This window comes from Crinia signifera, chromosome 2, assembly GCF_055691185.1.
Source record: "Crinia signifera chromosome 2, ASM5569118v1, whole genome shotgun sequence".
Lineage (NCBI taxonomy): Eukaryota > Metazoa > Chordata > Amphibia > Anura > Myobatrachidae > Crinia > Crinia signifera.
Window position 1 is genome coordinate 399,895,827 of NC_139218.1, and position 16,223 is coordinate 399,912,049.

A 16,223-nucleotide genomic window follows, 5' to 3' on the forward strand; every position below is an offset into this window, starting at 1 on the left:
TTCTCTCTAAATATACTTATTCTGGTACTTCCCTCATCTTTGCGGCTACCGCTTATACTATGGAACTTACGTACTCACGGCGCCACCACCCTGTGTCCACGCTAAACTCCTGTGTCCACACCACCATATTTATCACCCTCAGTAAAGTTGTGGCAAGCGAAGTGAGCCACCAAGTCCGAAGCGTGGCGAGTGAAGCAAGCCCGCAAGGGGACAAATCCTTACAAAGTGGTTAAGTAGCGGCTGGCATAAGTGGCGTAGCGGTGGATGCAAAGATGAGGCAGTATCCTTATTCTAATACACTGTGGGACAGATGTACTTAGCCTTTGAGAGGGATAAAGTGGGAGGAAAAATAAAGCACCCACCAAGCAGCCTCGAACTGTCATGTTGCAGGCTGTGCTTGTAAAATGACAGTTAAGAGCTGGTTGGCGGTTAAAGTGGAGGGAGATAACATACCAGCCAATCCGCTCCTGACTGCCTGTAACATGGCAGCTAGACGCTGAGACTGGGACTTTATCTCTCTCCACTTATTATTACACGTGATCAGTATTGTAATACGGTACAGTACGCAGCCCCCCCCCCCCCATCACTCCCTGACACATAAATTATTCATGTATGTAACGCACAGAGCACACGGCATCCTGTACTCTCCTGCTATCTAATATAAATAAGAGGCGTCATTGTGACTGCACCTGGGGGAGGGAGAGAATAAAGGGTCACCTGTGAGGCACCTGGCCGGGCGTGGCTGTTTACCTGAGAGCCAGGTGTGTACGACCATCAGCTGACTGGTTATTTCCAGGCCTGGGCTGCACCTGTCCCCCGCTGATGTTACCAGTACACAGAGTCCTGAGCGCGCCTCACTCATCCACAACAAACATATTTTGGGTGCCGTGTGCCAGCTAGCTCGCACCGGTTGCAGGAAGGGGGTATTCCTGGCATGGTAGCTGTCATCACTGAGAGCTGTGATACATTTTGTGACTTCCCGGCAGCATAAGATCAGCTGAGACAAATGACTTCCTATACTGACCATTTATTAGGGATTACGTCCGTAGTGCCAGTGACAGCGGGCATGAACTCAATGTTATGAGATTGTAGAGGAAGAAGCTGGTAGAAATGCCTACCCATACAGTGAGGGCAGCTTCTGTATTATCACTGATCATGGGTGGTCTCTGTGATCACATGGCATCTAAGGGGTGCAGCACACTGCTGTATCATCACACCTGGCACTGTACCCACCCTCAGGGCGGTCTCTGTGATCACATGGCATCTCAGGGGGTGCAGCACACTGCTGTATCATCACACCTGGCACTGTACCCACCCTCAGGGTGGTCACTGATCACATGGCATCTAAGGGGGTGCAGCACACTGCTGTATCATCACACCTGGCACCGTACCCACCCTCAGGGCGGTCTCTGTGATCACATGGCATCTCTGGGGGTGCAGCACACTGCTGTATCATCACACCTGGCACCGTACCCACCCTCAGGGTGGTCACTGATCACATGGCATCTCAGGGGGTGCAGCACACTGCTGTATCACCACGCCTGGCACCGTACCCACCCTCAGGGTGGTCTCTGTGATCACATGGCATCTCAGGGGGTGCAGCACACTGCTGAATCATCACGCCTGGCACTGTACCCACCCTCAGGGCGGTCTCTGTGATCACATGGCATCTCAGGGGGTGCAGCACACTGCTGTATTATCACGCCTGGCACCGTACCCACCCTCAGGGCGGTCTCTGTGATCACATGGCATCTCTGGGGGTGCAGCACACTGCTGTATCATCACACCTGGCACCGTACCCACCCTCAGGGTGGTCACTGATCACATGGCATCTCAGGGGGTGCAGCACACTGCTGTATCACCACGCCTGGCACTGTACCCACCCTCAGGGCGGTCTCTGTGATCACATGGCATCTCAGGGGGTGCAGCACACTGCTGTATTATCACACCTGGCACCGTACCCACCCTCAGGGCAGTCTCTGTGATCACATGGCATCTCAGGGGGTGCAGCACACTGCTGTATCATCACACCTGGCACCGTACCCACCCTCAGGGTGGTCTCTGTGATCACATGGCATCACAGGGGGTGCAGCATACTGCTGTATTATCACACTGGCACCGTACCCACCCTCAGGGCGGTCTCTGTGATCACATGGCATCTAAGGGGTGCAGCACACTGCTGTATCATCACACCTGGCACCGTACCCACCCTCAGGGTGGTCTCTGTGATCACATGGCATCACAGGGGTGCAGATACTGCTGTATTATCACACCTGGCACCGTACCCACCCTCAGGGCGGTCTCTGTGATCACATGGCATCTAAGGGGGTGCAGCACACTGCTGTATTACCACGCCTGGCACCGTACCCACCCTCAGGGCAGTCTCTGTGATCACATGGCATCTCAGGGGGTACAGCACACTGCTGTATCATCACACCTGGCACCGTACCCACCCTCAGGGCGGTCTCTGTGATCACATGGCATCTCAGGGGGTACAGCACACTGCTGTATTATCACACCTGGCACCGTACTCACCCTCAGGGCGGTCTCTGTGATCACATGGCATCTCAGGGGGTGCAGCACACTGCTGTATCATCACACCTGGCACCGTACCCACCCTCAGGGCGGTCTCTGTGATTACATGGCACCTCAGGGGGTGCAGCAACCTGCTGTATTATCACGCCTGGCACCGTACCCACCCTCAGGGTGGTCTCTGTTGATCACATGGCATCTCAGGGGGTACAGCACACTGCTGTATTATCACACCTGGCACCGTACTCACCCTCAGGACGGTCTCTGTGATCACATGGCATCACAGAGGGTGCAGCACACTGCCTGTATTATCACACCTGGCACCGTACCCACCCTCAGGGCAGTCTCTGTGATCACATGGCATCTCAGGGGGTGCAGCACACTGCTGTATTATCACGCCTGGCACCGTACCCACCCTCAGGGCGGTCTCTGTGATCACATGGCACCTCAGAGGGTGCAGCACACTGCTGTATTACCACGCCTGGCACCGTACCCACCCTCAGGGCGGTCTCTGTGATCACATGGCACCTCAGAGGGTGCAGCACACTGCTGTATTACCACGCCTGGCACCGTACCCACCCTCAGGGCGGTCTCTGTGATCACATGGCACCTCAGAGGGTGCAGCACACTGCTGTATTATCACACCTGGCACTGTACCCACCCTCAGGGTGGTCACTGATCACATGGCATCTCAGGGGTGCAGCACACTGCTGTATCATCACACCTGGCACCGTACCCACCCTCAGGGCAGTCTCTGTGATCACATGGCACCTCAGGGTGCAGCACACTGCTGTATTATCACACCTGGCACCGTACCCACCCTCAGGGCGGTCTCTGTGATCACATGGCACCTCAGAGGGTACAGCACACTGCTGTATTATCACGCCTGGCACCGTACCCACCCTCAGGACGGTCTCTGTGATCACATGGCATCTCAGGGGGTGCAGCATACTGCTGTATCATCACACCTGGCACCGTACCCACCCTCAGGGTGGTCACTGATCACATGGCAATCTCAGGGGGTGCAGCACACTGCTGTATTATCACGCCTGGCACCGTACCCACCCTCAGGGCGGTCTCTGTGATCACATGGCATCTCAGGGGGTGCAGCACACTGCTGTATCATCACACCTGGCACCGTACCCACCCTCAGGGCAGTCTCTGTGATTACATGGCACCTCAGGGGGTGCAGCACACTGGCTGTATTATCATGCCTGGCACCGTACCCACCCTCAGGGCGGTCTCTGTGATCACATGGCATCAGAGAGGGTACAGCACACTGCTGTATTATCACGCCTGGCACCGTACCCACCCTCAGGGCGGTCTCTGTGATCACATGGCACCTCAGAGGGTACAGCACACTGCTGTATTATCACGCCTGGCACCGTACCCACCCTCAGGACGGTCTCTGTGATCACATGGCATCACAGGGGGTGCAGCACACTGCTGTATTATCACGCCTGGCACCGTACCCACCCTCAGGGCAGTCTCTGTGATTACATGGCACCTCAGGGGGTGTAGCACACTGCTGTATTACCACGCCTGGCACCGTACCCACCCTCAGGACGGTCTCTGTGATCACATGGCATCTCAGGGGGTGCAGCACACTGCTGTATTATCACACCTGGCACCGTACCCACCCTCAGGGCGGTCTCTGTGATCACCTTCTATGACATCACAGCATGGTGTGCTGAGGTGCGAGGCTGCGGTACATGTGACTTTGGCCCAGAATGTTTCACCCCGTTAGAGCTCCTCAGTGCAATACACTGGGGCAGAGGCGTCTCTACAGCCACCATTCTGCATACTGTTGTGTTATATCACCGAGGTGGAACAGGATTGGTATTTGCAGACCATAAAGCACAAGACCCAGCTGTCATAAACCCGGCCTAGAGCCACAATATACTACACAACAGAAAGGCCAGGAAGCCATGTTCCCACATTACCCACAATTCCCGGCCGCAGGACCCTTTATATGGAATGACAGCGATGGCTGGGGGCAGATGGATGCTCCATTAATACGTGTTATATAGGGGATACTGTGTTACAGCACCTGCTCCCGGGTCGCAGTACCCCCTGTGACTCAAGTGCCCGAGTGTGAAATCCACATAAACACTTGTTACCGCAGTGGTGACAGGCAACATCTGCCGACACATAACAGGCCTCATGCAAATGGCGGCCACCGCTCTGCCCTGATGTAACATCCTTTACCAGCGTGGCATGAGCGCACAGAACAGGGGCTGTGCTAAGCTGCTTATTCCATCACAGATATTAGAAATAGTCTTGCAGTCCCCTTGGTAACATGTTCTGTATCAATAGGTGGATACAAGAATAGGGGCTTTCCTGACGGAGAAATTAGCAGATTGGTCGATTCACATATTAAGGGCAGAGCCAGCGACATCACAGCAGCTCAAACCACTGTATTCTCAGATCAGATTCCAGATGGTGTATAACATGTACTATGGGCCCCTCAAGAACCATAGACCTTGGCAGCAGATAAGACCCACTTGACCAGTCGACTCTGCCCCCTTATTAACCCCGCTGTTACCACAACCCCTCGTCGCCACTATAACGAATCATATAAGCATCTTAAAGAACACGTTGCGATGACTGATCTTTCATTTATCCATGGAATTCCCCCCGCAATGATGATCAGGGGTAAAGTCACAGCCCCCCGGGACGGGGCGTTTGTCTCATCGCTGAGATTAAGAAACTTTGAGAAAGTTGGAAAAACTATTCAGCCAGATTCCTCAGTAATGCGGCCTGAGGCAGACACACAAGTCAGCTCCTATATCAGCAACAATACAAAGATGGACGGAGGGCCGCACACCTGTCCTTCCCTGGGGTTCCCCGCAGTGTGTGCACATGGAAATCAGTTCTCCATTATGGAAATACGCCTGTCAGCAGACATCTGCGCCGCCACACTGGCATACAGCGCACACAGGGCTGGCCACACTGGCACACAGGGGCTGGCCACACTGGCACACAGGGGCTGGCCACACTGGCACACAGGGCTGGCCACACTGGCACACAGGGGCTGGCCACACTGGCACACAGGGGCTGGCCACACTGGCACACAGGGGGCTGGCCACACTGGCACACAGGGGCTGGCCACACTGGCACACAGGGGCTGGCCACACTTGGCACACAGGGGCTGGCCACACTGGCACACAGGGGCATTTGGGGGAGGTAAAGGTCAGTTGGGCAAAAACGCAAATGTGACGCATCTGCGTATTACTGGGGGGGGGGGGGGGGGGCGTATTACTGTGATCCTGTATGAAGTATATACGTCTCCGGCATCTGCGTATTACTGGGGGGGGGGGGCGTATTACTGTGATCCTGTACGTAGTAAACACGTCTCTGACTTCCTGGGTGCCATAGGGCCACTCACATGGCTGATGGGCACGCGCTGTGGTTCACTTTGCAGTCCCATGAAACGGACGGTTCCCGCTACCACGCGCCCACTCTCTGTCAATCCCCATACAGGGCAGGGACCAAAAAAAAAATGTACGACTTGATCGCAGCCGGGAGGACGCGCACGGCGACCCATACAAATTTACGGTAGAACGATATATGTACGAATTCGCAGCCATATGTTCAGGCTGAATCGGGCCGTTGGTGGCCAATGGTGGCAATTATGGGTTCTCAATATAAGAATTAGCGCACATCAATGACTCAGGGCCACAGGTGTAGAGTTCTGGGACATAAGACCACAAATCTGTCAGTCACACTGTGTCTTATTCTAGTTCACTCTTTCTGACAAAATCCTTCTTAGATGGACAAAACCATGTGCACTGCAGGGGGGCAGATGTAACATGTGCAGAGATAATTAGATTTTGGTGAGTGATTTTGTTTCTGTGCAGGGTAAATACTGGCTGCTTTATTTTTACACTGCAATATAGATCTCACTTTGAAGTAAAACCCCACCCAAATCTAATTCTCTCTGCACAAGTAATATCTGCCCCCCCTGCAGTGCACATGGTTTTGCCCATCTAAGAAGGATTTTGTCAGAAAGAATGAACCAAAATAAGGCCCACTGTGTCTGCTCAGTTAGAGAGGCTCCTCCCACCTCTGTGCCGCTGTTAACAAAGCTCCTCCCACCCCTATACTTGTGGTTAGCACAGCTCCCCCCACCTCTGTGCCTGCTGTAAGCAAAGCTCATGCCACACCTGTGCCCCCTGTAAGCAAAGCTCCTCGCCCCCTGTGCCCGCTGTTAGCAAAGCTCCTCCCACCCCTGTGCCCGCTGTTAGCAAAGCTCCTCCCACCCCTGTGCCCGCTGTTAGCAAAGCTCCTGTGCCCGCTGTTAACAAAGCTCCTCCCACCCCTGTGCCCGTTGTTAGCAAAGCTCCTCCCACCCCTGTGCTCGCTGCTTGCAAAGCTCCTCCCACCCCTGCACTCGCTGCTTGCAAAGCTCCTCCCACCCCTGCGCCCGCTGTTAGCAAAGCTCCTCCCACCCCTGTGCCCGCTGTTAGCAAAGCTCCTCCCACCCCTGTGCCCGCTGTTAGCAAAGCTCCTCCCACCCCTGTGCCCGCTGCTAGCAAGGCTCCTCCCGCCCCTGTGCCCGCTGCTAGCAAACCTCCTCCCGTCTATGTGCCCGTTGTTAGCAAAGCTCCTCCCACCCCTGCGCTCGCTGCTTGCAAAGCTCCTCCCACCCCTATACTTGTGGATACCATAGCTACTCCCACCTCTGTGCCAGCTGTAAGCAAAGCTCCTGCCACCTCTGTGCCCGCTGTAAGAAAAGCTCCTCGCCCCCCTGTGCCCACTGGAAGTAAAGCTCCTCCCACCCCTGTGGCCGCTGTTAGCAAAGCTCCTCATACCCCTGTGCCTGCTGTTAGCAAAGCTCCTCCCACCCCTGTGCCCGCTGCTAGCAAGGCTCCTCCCACCCCTGTGCCCGCTGCTAGCAAAGCTCCTCCCGCCTATGTGCCTGCTGTAAGCAAAGCTCCTCCCACCCCTGTGCCCGCTGCTAGCAAAGCTCCTCCCATCCCTATACTTGTGGATACCATAGCTCCTCCCACCTCTGTGCCAGCTGTAAGCAAAGCTCCTGCCACCTCTGTGCCCGCTAGAAGTAAAGCTCTTCCCACCCCTGTGCCCGCTGTTAGCAAAGCTCCTCCCGCCCCTGTGCCTGCTGCTAGCAAAGCTCCTCCCACCCCTGTGCCCGCTGCTAGCAAGGCTCCTCCGGTCCCTGTGCCCGTTGCAAGCAAAGCTCCTCCCACCCGTGCCTGCTGTTAAAGCTCCTCCCACCCCTGTGCCCGCTGTAAGCAAAGCTCCTCCCACCCCTGTGCCCACTGTAAGCAAAGCTCCTTCCACCCCTGTGCCCGCTGTAAGCAAAGCTCCTCCCACCCCTGTGCCCGCTGTAAGCAAAGCTCCTCCCACCCCTGTGCCCGCTGTTAGCAAGGCACCAAAAGGTTGACCTGAGTTTTTTGCAATTTTTTTATTGCCCTTTACCAGCCATGCGGACTCTGATTGGGAACAGGCTCAGAATCCATAGGCCGAATAATTGTGCAGGTTACCCTGGGGGCTTCTGCACGGCCCCCTCACAGAGTGCACATGCCCAACACTTCCCAATAAGAGGTGCTCAGCTGCACCTATGGGCACTTAGGGGCATCGCCCGGAACGCAGCACAGGTTACAGGAGCAGACACAGGGCGATTGTTACACAGCTATAAATAACACACAAAGCAGCTGATGCGCAGGGTGAGGGGTAACCGGACCCTCTGTAACGTCGCCTGCTGCATCCAGCTGCCCCCAGCTATGCAGGACTGGCTGACTGTCTCTGATCCGGGGATTAATCCCGAGGATACGGAGAGGAGGCGCAGGAAGCTCGCAGCAGCCGCAGAGTCTCCGAGGATGCGCGGATCCCATTCAGACGTTGTTTAGGAAATTTATAGGGAAACGATACCGGTTATTAGAAAGGTTTAACCACTTCCCTGTTACACTTCTTCTGCCTCGGGTCACTGGAAACCGCACGGAGCAGGATACGGGGTCCCCTCTGTGCCACTTCCTACCTGTACACATCAGACGATAATGGAGAGAACCTATACACACACACGCGAGATGTACTAAGCATCAGCTCCTAACTGGCATGTTGCAGGCTGTGTTTAAAAAATGACAGTTGGAGCTGGTACTTTATCACTCCAAGACTTAGTACATATGCCTCACAATCGCTTAATGGCCAATTAATGTGCTTTGCCAACTTGATAATGCACATGTGTAATTAGCAAATCAGTGGCTTAGGGAAGGATCTTTGGTGCCGGATCTCCCGGGAATGTCCCACAGAGGAGTCTCTCCAGTTTCCAGAGAACGGAGGACTTCCAGGCAGCGGTGGCCTTGTGGGTGACAACACCCTGATAATGACAGAGGACGGCGTAGACCGGCCAGACTGGATCACGCTGACAGGGAGACCATAACTATATGAGTTACCCCAGGAATACGCAGAAGACCACCTGGGAAGGCACAGTATGGGGAACATTGAGGTGGGTGAGCTACAGCAGCCGAGGACCACACCGGATGCCACTCCTGACGGCTAATAACAGGAATTGAAGGCTTAAGCGGGCACAGACATGGGAATACTGGGAAACACTGTATTCCATTAACATCCAATGAGTGACACAGCTAACCTGTAGAGACCTTTATGGCCAAAGTCACCCATCTTCTGATATAGCAGGATCAGATGCCAAAGGGGTAGATGTACAAAGGCCTGGAGATAAAGTAAAAAGAGATAAAGTAGCAGTCAATTAGCTCCCAAAAGCCATTTTTTTCAAATACAACCTGTAACATGGAAATGACAGTAAGAGCTGATTGGCTGCTTTGTTACCTCTTTTACTACGTCTGCCCCATGTCACATAGCACCGACACCGGGGCCATGAATGTGACAGACACCGGGGCCATGAATGTGACAATGTGCTCCACTGGCTGTCACTAGGTCTTAGTGCGGCACTTCTGGGACATGGGGGAACAGGGGGGTGTAGCCACCATGTCTGCATCCACGGCGGACCCCATCACGCCGACATTGTCTGGTCAGACAGATATGCAGAAACCTGGTGGGCCAATTACCCCGCTACCCGCAGGAATAACTACAGTCCCTGAGGGGTAATAGTTTCGCAGACAACAGCAACATTGTAACAAAGTTACTGAACCAATACTTCAACCAGCACCAGATAACTTAGGGCCAGATGCACTAAGCTTCAAAAGTGATAAAATGGAGAGTGATAAATAGCCAGCCAATCAGCTCCTACCTGCCATGTCACAGACTGTGTTTGAAAAATGTCAGGCAGGAGCTGATTGGCTGGCTGTTTATCACTCTCCATTTTATCACTTTTGAAGCCTAGAGCATCTGGCCCTTAGGCTGCTTCTGCCAACTGAAGCCTCACAAGTAGATCGTTTGCAAACAACTGTGCACAAATACTCATACGCCAGGCCAGAGCAGCAGATTAACTCATACGCCATGCCAGAGCAGTAGATTAATTTATACGCCAGACCAGAGCAGGAGAGTAACTCATACGCCAGGCCAGAGCAGTAGATTAACTTATACGCCAGACCAGAGCAGGAGAGTAACTCATACGCCAGACCAGAGCAGGAGAGTAACTCATACGCCAGACCAGAGCAGGAGAGTAACTCATACGCCAGACCAGAGCAGGAGATTAACTCATACGCCAGGCCAGAGCAGGAGATTAACTCATACGCCAGGCCAGAGCAGGAGATTAACTCATACGCCAGGCCAGAGCAGGAGATTAACTCATACGCCAGGCCAGAGCAGGAGATTAACTCATACACCAGACCAGAGCAGCAGATTAACTCATACGCCATGCCAGAGCAGGAGAGTAACTCATACGCCAGACCAGAGCAGGAGAGTAACTCATACACCAGGCCAGAGCAGCAGATTAACTCATACGCCATGCCAGAGCAGGAGAGTAACTCATACGCCAGACCAGAGCAGGAGAGTAACTCATACACCAGGCCAGAGCAGGAGAGTAACTCATACGCCAGGCCAGAGCAGGAGAGTAACTCATACGCCAGACCAGAGCAGGAAATTAACGCAAACGCCAGACCAGAGCAGGAGATTAACTCATACGCCAGGCCAGAGCAGGAGAGTAACTCATACGCCAGACCAGAGCAGGAGAGTAACTCATACGCCAGGCCAGAGCAGAAGAGTAACTCATACGCCAGACCAGAGCAGGAGATTAACTCATACGCCAGACCAGAGCAGGAGAGTAACTCATACGCCAGGCCAGAGCAGGAGATTAACTCATACGCCAGACCAGAGCAGGAGATTAACTCATACGCCAGACCAGAGCAGGAGAGTAACTCATACGCCAGGCCAGAGCAGGAGAGTAACTCATACGCCAGACCAGAGCAGGAGAGTAACTCATACGCCAGACCAGAGCAGGAGAGTAACTCATACGCCAGGCCAGAGCAGGAGAGTAACTCATACGCCAGACCAGAGCAGGAGAGTAACTCATACGCCAGGCCAGAGCAGGAGAGTAACTCATACACCAGGCCAGAGCAGGAGAGTAACTCATACGCCAGACCAGAGCAGGAGAGTAACTCATACACCAGGCCAGAGCAGGAGAGTAACTCATACGCCAGACCAGAGCAGGAGAGTAACTCATACGCCAGACCAGAGCAGGAGAGTAACTCATACGCCAGACCAGAGCAGGAGATTAAGTCATACGCCAGGCCAGAGCAGGAGAGTAACTCATACGCCAGACCAGAGCAGGAGAGTAACTCATACGCCAGACCAGAGCAGGAGAGTAACTCATACGCCAGGCCAGAGCAGGAGATTAACTCATACGCCAGGCCAGAGCAGGAGAGTAACTCATACGCCAGACCAGAGCAGGAGATAAAATCCCTCTTATTATCATTGAACAGACACATGCTAATACACAGAGTGCAGAGATTGATTAATAAGCGCCCAGCTGTCATACAGGACTCGCCGCCGCCGCCGCGGGCACAGTGTTTATATAACCAGTATACAGGGGAAGTGAAGACTCCAGTTCCTCTTTCGGCAGCCTCGCAGGAAAGCAGAGGCGGCTACACAGGGGTTTCCTGACAGGACCTACCCCCCGCCATTGTCACACGTGTACTGTAAATCACACGCGCTGCGTAGACCGGCCTGCAGCGCCGATGTTACATAATACACTGTAAAGTGTCCGGATGGGGACCATGTCGACATTGACAACAAAAACATGAAATACTCATGTTAACTGTTGCTTGTGGCATTGTAGAGTAGACCACAGAGACCCTTTGATCCACAGCGATGCTATAATTGAGGTTAGTGCCAGGCAGAGCCCCGGGGCCTCACAGCTCATCTCATCCATATTTAATAAGGTATAATGAGATGGGTCACCTGTCATGATGTGACATCATGGTGATGTCATCATGTGTAGGATGGCTTGGGAAGGTAATCTCAGCCTGGGGGCACAAGTACAGCGCACATAGCAGTAAGGTTATGTAACAGACTACACAACGAGAGGAAGTTACAGAGATATAACGCCGTATATACAGCCCCCCCCGGCTATATAACGTGTACGATATAACACCGCGTATACACCCCCCTCCCGCTATATAACGTGTACGGTATAACACCGTGTATACAGCCCCCCTCCCGCTATATAACGTGTACGGTATAACACAGTGTATACAGCCCCCCTCCCGCTATACAACGTGTACGGTATAACACAGTGTATACAGCCCCCCTCCCGCTATATAACGTGTACGGTATAACACCGCGTATACAGCCCCCCTCCCGCTATATAACGTGTACGGTATAACACCGTGTATACAGCCCCCCTCCCGCTATATAACGTGTACGGTATAACAGTGTATACAGCCCCCCTCCCGCTATATAACGTGTACGGTATAACACAGTGTATACAGCCCCCCTCCCGCTATATAACGTGTACGGTATAACACCGTGTACACAGCCCCCCTCCCGCTATATAACGTGTACGGTATAACACAGTGTATACAGCCCCCCTCCCGCTATATAACGTGTACGGTATAACACAGTGTATACAGCCCCCTCCCGCTATATAACGTGTACGATATAACACCGCGTATACACCCCCCTCTCGCTATATAACGTGTACGGTATAACACCGTGTATACAGCCCCCCTCCCGCTATATAACGTGTACGGTATAACACCGTGTATACAGCCCCCTCCCGCTATATAACGTGTACGGTATAACACCGCGTATACAGCCCCCTCCCGCTATATAACGTGTAAGGTATAACACAGTGTATACAGCCCCCTCCCGCTATATAACATGTACGGTATAACACAGCGTATACAGCCCCCCTCCCGCTATATAACGTGTACGGTATAACACCGTGTATACAGCCCCCTCCCGCTATATAACGTGTACGGTATAACACCGTGTATACAGCCCCCCTCCCGCTATATAACGTGTACAGTATAACACCGTGTATACACCCCCCTCCCGCTATATAACGTGTACGGTATAACACAGTGTATACAGCTCCCTCCCGCTATATAACGTGTACAGTATAACACAGTGTATACACCCCCCTCCCGCTATATAACGTGTAGGGTATAACACAGTGTATACAGCCCCCCTCCCGCTATATAACGTGTACGGTATAACACTGTGTATACAGCCCCCCTCCCGCTATATAACGTGTACGGTATAACACTGTGTATACAGCCCCCCTCCCGCTATATAACGTGTACGGTATAACACCGTGTATACAGCCCCCTCCCGCTATATAACGTGTACGGTATAACACCGTGTATACAGACCCCCTCCCGCTATATAACGTGTACAGTATAACACAGTGTATACAGCCCCCTCCCGCTATATAACGTGTACGGTATAACACAGTGTATACAGCCCCCTCCCGCTATATAACACGTGTACGGTATAACACCGTGTATACAGCCCCCTCCCGCTATATAACGTGTACAGTATAACACCGTGTATACAGACCCCCTCCCGCTATATAACGTGTACAGTATAACACTGTGTATACAGACCCCCTCCCGCTATATAACGTGTACGGTATAACACTGTGTATACAGCCCCCTCCCGCTATATAACGTGTACGGTATAACACTGTGTATACAGCCCCCTCCCGCTATATAACGTGTACGGTATAACACCGTGTATACAGCCCCCCTCCCGCTATATACAGTATATCAGGCAGACCCCTGAGCTGCAGGAGACACCCACCACACCAATGTGGGCAATGCTTCCCCAGAGAGGCGGGGGACCTCCTGATACACTCTACAGGCCGCCACCTAACCCTCAGCCGTAAATACAGACAGGACACATAACCTGAGACACAGATGTAACGTCTGCAGTGACATCACGGTCACATCGGCAGTGACATCACGGTCACATCGGCAGTGACATTGCGGTCACATCACGGTCACATCTGCAGTGACATCACGGTCACATCTGCAGTGACATCACGGTCACATCGGCAGTGACATTGCGGTCACATCACGGTCACATCTGCAGCGACATCACGGTCACATCTGCAGCGACATCACGGTCACATCTGCAGTGACATCACGGTCACATCTGCGGTAACATCACGGTCACATCTGCGGTGACATCACGGTCACATCGGCAGTGACATTGCGGTCACATCACGGTCACATCTGCAGAGACATCACGGTCACATCTGCAGAGACATCACGGTCACATCTGCAGTGACATCACGGTCACATCTGCAGTGACATCTCACTGTAGCCATGAGACAGCACGCTGGAAGGGGACAGGGGCGGAGGTGACATCCGGAGAATGGTACCCACAAGACACACATGTATGAAGCCATGTAAATGATTACATGGAGATGTTGCCCAACCAATCAGCTTGTAGCTGCCATTTATCTAGCAGTCCCTGAAATGAGGCTGATTGGCTGCTTTGACAAACTTCACCCTTCTCTCACCGAGGTTTGGTGCACCTCCCCTCCAAATCGTTATTTTAGGAACGTTTCCTACCTGCTGCTTAGTACTGATCGCAATACATGTGATATAACCACTTATAGCATATTACTGAGCACTCCTGGTCTGGCAGCAAGGGCCCCTGCACTGGGCGAATGAGGGCCACATGGTGGTATACTTACCTCCTGGCACAGGGCAGAGGTGTGAGGGTGGGTAGGAAAGGGGAGACCCCAGATAACCTGTCCGGGGGTAAAATAAACATTGGCCCCGCCTTCTTTGATCCCCTATAACCCAGGCATAATAGTGGCCTGCGACGAGCGTTGGAACTCGCCTCTAAACTGCTCCCAGTGGCCCCTGGGCCCTCCCCAACACAGACCGGGGCCAGTGCACAACAGAGACATGTTCCCAAAACATCGGTCACATCATTCCCGTGACCATCGATAAATCAAATTGTATTCTGGGGGCGATTTATCAAAGCTTGGAGAGAGATAAAGTGAACAGATATGTGGGTCTATTTACCAAGCTTTGGAGAGAGAGAGAGATAAAGGGGATGGAGATAAGGTACCAGCTCCTAATTGCCACTGTATACCCAAAAGCTGTAACATCACAGATAACAGCTGGTTGCCTGGTACTTTATCTCCAGCTGTTTTATCTCTCTTACCTCATAAATACCAGCCAATCACCTACTTACTGCCACATTACAGGCTGTGTTTGAAAAGTGACAGTTGGGGGATATGTAGCAAAGCTCGGGGAGAGACTGTTCCAGCCAACATGCTTTTAAGTGCCATGTTGCAGGTTGTGTTGGATGATACTTTATCTCTCTCCCCATGTGTTCTGTATCATGCAGCGGATCACCTATTACCTATATGGTGCCACAAGGCTTCCACAGCGCCGTATACACACAGTGTGCGTTACCACTACTTACACATTGTAACACAATACACACATAAATGTAGGGGGGGGGGGGTTATACATTGTAACACAATACACACATAAATGTAGGGGGGGGGGGGTTTATACATTAAACAGATGACATTTACAAAGGTCTGAATAAGTTCTGGATTGCAAGCTCTTGGGTGCCATGCCCACCGCTTCCCCTCACTAGCATCAGATTGTATTGGTTACCAGCTTAAAAAGGGGCAGCAGCTTGGGCACAGTAACCACTGCCTGGGTACCTTGGTGCCTGTGCATAAGCAGCGCAGCAGTATATGTTGGCACTACAGGATATAATAGACATTATATACATGATATTACCCCCCAGGAGACCCCATACTCACAGCACACACAGGGCATAGGCTCCAGTGACACTCTCGCTGTCTCGTACCAGGAAGCTGCCATCTCGGCCAGCCTTGGCAAGCAGGTCCTCCGCCGCTGCCCGGCTCAGATCCCGGTGGTACCAGGGCAGGGCCATGTTCCCTACAGGCCCCTGGGCACTGGCACAGCCAGATGATGCCATAGCCAGGGCAGGGCGATGCAATGATCCAAACTATGGACAAAGAGAAGTCCTGACACAGAGACAGCAGGAGACAGCTCACTCACACAGAGACAGCAAGAGACAGCTCACTCACACAGACAGCAAGAGACAGCTCACTCACAAACAGACAGCAAGAGACAGCTCACTCACAAACAGACAGCAAGAGACAGCTCACTCACAAACAGACAGCAAGAGACAGCTCACTCACAAACAGACAGCAAGAGACAGCTCACTCACAGACAGCAAGAGACAGCTCACTCACATAAAGAGACAGCAAGAGATAACTAACTCCCATACAGTAGAGAGACAGC

General features: G+C 52.9%; 1 protein-coding gene across 2 annotated transcripts in view; it reads right to left on the minus strand.

The window, feature by feature from the left end:
* The window catches only part of INPPL1 (inositol polyphosphate phosphatase like 1), a 58,594-nt gene that overhangs the window by 41,905 nt on the left and 466 nt on the right, over positions 1–16,223 (minus strand). For both annotated transcript variants that reach the window (XM_083170546.1, XM_083170545.1), the window contains exon 2: positions 15,716–15,924. In XM_083170546.1, the coding sequence (XP_083026672.1) occupies positions 15,716–15,894 (179 nt within the window). In that variant the 5' untranslated portion in view covers positions 15,895–15,924. The remainder of the gene's footprint in view (positions 1–15,715; positions 15,925–16,223) is intronic.